This window comes from Sinocyclocheilus rhinocerous, unplaced genomic scaffold (genome assembly GCF_001515625.1).
Source record: "Sinocyclocheilus rhinocerous isolate Xijiao unplaced genomic scaffold, SAMN03320098_v1.1 scaffold792, whole genome shotgun sequence".
In the NCBI taxonomy this organism is placed as follows: Eukaryota; Metazoa; Chordata; class Actinopteri; order Cypriniformes; family Cyprinidae; genus Sinocyclocheilus; species Sinocyclocheilus rhinocerous.
In genome coordinates this window covers 2,326,111-2,329,561 of record NW_015626872.1, presented here as the reverse complement: position 1 = coordinate 2,329,561, position 3,451 = coordinate 2,326,111, and the positions used below count along the sequence as shown (strand labels likewise).

The 3,451-nt window shown below is 34.7% G+C and overlaps 1 protein-coding gene across 1 annotated transcript in view; it reads right to left on the bottom strand.

The window, feature by feature from the left end:
- LOC107720477 (rho GTPase-activating protein 22-like) overlaps window positions 1-2,179 on the bottom strand; it is a 24,279-nt gene extending 22,100 nt beyond the window's left edge. The window contains exon 1 of the mRNA XM_016528198.1: window positions 2,008-2,179. Coding sequence (XP_016383684.1) covers window positions 2,008-2,050 — 43 coding nt within the window. The 5' untranslated portion in view covers window positions 2,051-2,179. The remainder of the gene's footprint in view (window positions 1-2,007) is intronic.
- Window positions 2,180-3,451: the final 1,272 nt, after the last annotated feature.

The window sequence follows — 3,451 nt, the reverse complement described above, 5'->3', positions numbered from 1 at the left end:
ATCTATCTATCTATCTATCTATCTATCTATCTACTGATTTTGTTATTAGACAAGCAAATTATATCTAGAAAATTTTTATTCTACATATGCAAATTAAAAAATGTGTAGGACTCTAGCAACATTAGTGTCCAATTAGGTTCGATTTCCGTGGAATGCATGAACTAAATCAATGTATACCTTCAATGCAAAGTCAATCCAAATCTCTTTGTATAAAAGCATCTACCGAATCCATGAATATAAAGTAATGTCCATTGGGAAATAAATAAGGTATAATGTACAGTCAGCTGGTCGTTATCACAAAACAAACCCCTTCAGGTTGATGTAAGACCCTGCCACAAAGCAGAGAGGTCTCGAATCGCCCTGAAGGGTTTATTTTGCGATAATGACCCGACTGACTGCACATTATCCAGCATAGTGCATGTCTTCTACCAAATAAATGACTGTTAATATTAATCTGAGGAAGAACTCGGTTACCTGGGAGGTTAGTTTTACAGCTTGACACTCTTTATACAATACATTTGAATGCTGCAGAATGCTTTCCAGAGAGAAATAAATAAATAAATGCATGGTTCATGGTTGAACATCTCCCAGCAGATGCCGTGATGCTCAGCAGGTAGCATAAGGCTGGTGGGGGAAGGGCAGGGAGCTATAAGCAGGTTTGAGAGGACATAAAGGGCTAAATCACTCAGCCTTTTACATGCATTGAGCTTTGCTTATTAACACAGCGTCATCCATCAAGTTGATGCATGATGAATGAAACCCTGTGCTCTGCCTGTATTTCACATCTCACCGGAGCCTGAGCTACAGGCTGCTGATGAAGGATGATCGGCGCTCTGTGTGTAAAAGCCTCAGCGTGCTGCGGATGATAGTGGAATGTGTGTAACATGCATCGCTGGACGCTCATGGTTTATCGTATGGTCAGCCACAACACAATGAGAATGAAGAGATAAGACTTATTGAATGCATTTACACTTATATTTATCTGTTTAGCAGACGCTTTTATCCTAATCTTCTTTTAAATCAGAATTTTGACGGCGTAAATAGCTGAATTATCAGTCGGACAGCTGTATTACATAGTCGTGGACCGCTACGGGTATTTATTTCCAAATATGGACATCTATTATGGCAAATATATTGCTCATTTATAATATAAGGTGAATTCAATTTAATCAGTTGGAATGTAAACATATACACTGAAACTATAACATTTTTTATAATCAATAAAAAGCTGACATATAGTGGCTAAGGGAAACTATATATATATATATATATATATATATATACATACAATATAATCTAATCATACATAAAACTGTATATATTGCTGTTTTCATAACAGATACCTGCTTCTCAATTTTAATTATATATATATATATATATATACATACAATATAATCTAATCATACATAAAACTGTATATATTGCTGTTTTCATAACAGATACCTGCTTCTCAATTTTAATTATATATATATATATATATATACATACAATATAATCTAATCATACATAAAACTGTATATATTGCTGTTTTCATAACAGATACCTGCTTCTCAATTTTAATTATATATATATATATATATATACATACAATATAATCTAATCATACATAAAACTGTATATATTGCTGTTTTCATAACAGATACCTGCTTCTCAATTTTAATTATATATATATATATATATATACATATGCATACATACATATACATAAAATTAGCAGCAAAATATCATTTAAATCCATAAATATAAAAAAAATAAATATATAAATATCATATTGTTTTTTAAAAACTAATATCTATCTATCTATCTATCTATCTATCTATCTATATAAAATTATTATATTTATACTTGTTCATATATTTATAGAAATATTAAGTGGCATAACTGCAGATTTAAAGTATCATGAGCAGAGATGATCGAGTGATGTGCTGCTAGCAGCTGAAGCAGAGATGCTTTGAGATGAAGCACGTTCAGTGTGAACAGATGAAATACAAATGCAGCGTACTGTACCTCTCCTGGTCTGCCTGATCTTTGGACTCAGCATGGCTGCCATCGATGGGCTGCGCTTCCTCCGCTCTTCATATTCCTCCTCCTCAGATCTTCTCTCGGTACATTCTCCCTCCTGCTCCTCTCCTCCGTTCCTCGCTCTCTCCTCTCTCCTCCGCTAGCTCGCTGATCTCATGTTGCAGGCTGGTTGGGGGCTGGGGGAGGGATTCCTCACACACACACACACATGCACACACATGCTCGCTCTCCCCTTCTTACTCACAGACACACACGCTGGTCCACACCCACCAGGCGATGCATTATTCATCATCGCTCCTCTACATTGACCAGTCAGTGTGTGTATGATTACAGCAGGCTGCCTTGAAGAGCAACGCCGCCCGCCTCTTAATTGGTCTCAGGCATATGTACTCACACTCCTCCGTCTCTGGGGATTTATCACCCTGCCTGCCTCTTGTGCACACATATCTCCATCAGAGATGTGCAATACTGGAGCAGTCCACACTGTAAAAAATGACAGTGAATTTAACGGTAAAAGACTGTAAAAATGCTACAATAAAACCCTGTTAAATGGTTAACGGTAAATTCCCCTACTATATACGGTGAAAAACTGTATTGGACATTACATGTAATTTTACAGTAGTATACCGTTTTTTTGGATGTGGAAAAAGACCGTATAATTTACAGTGAATAACCGTAAGTTGACATTCCCAGAATTCCCTGCGTTACATTTACATTTACATTTTTTTTTTTTTTTTTTATAACTATGTTTCTTCTTAGTTTTTACACATTAGGGTTGTATGTTATATCTAATGGTTAATGAAATTACGGTATTTAAATGTAAATTTAAGTTAAAACCGTAAAACCTAAAAATGTTGCTACCGTATTTTTACGGTAAAAATCTGGCAACCACAGCTGCCTTTTTTTTTACTGTAAATTTTATGGATTTTTTTTTTTTAACAGTGCAGTACTTAATCTGCAAGTAACAAATCAACTGGTAAAATAGTACTCAAGCTATTCATGAATTGTAACTGTCCCGTTTAGGTGTTAGGTGGTGATGTTATGGTCTAATACAGCATGTTTCATATCCTGAATATACCTGTTGTGTTTTTATTGTTTCACATATATTACCATTATGTTTCATTAATGTTTTTATTTGCTCTCACATAGGTGTGCGATATTGGCGAAAAATGACATCTCAATATTTATTGGGATTTTTTCAATACAAATATTTAACTCTTTCTCTACCAGCCACTGCCAACATTTTTGATCATTTTCACAAAATTTTAATGGCAGTCAGAATATTTTGTTGTATGAATATCTGAACATGCAGCATGTCAAAACAAAGAACAGAGCCTCTGCTTTTAAACAAAAATAATACAGGAATAAAGACAATTAATACCACACACTCCTACTTTCACATTGGCTGGATCATCTCTGCTCTATATTA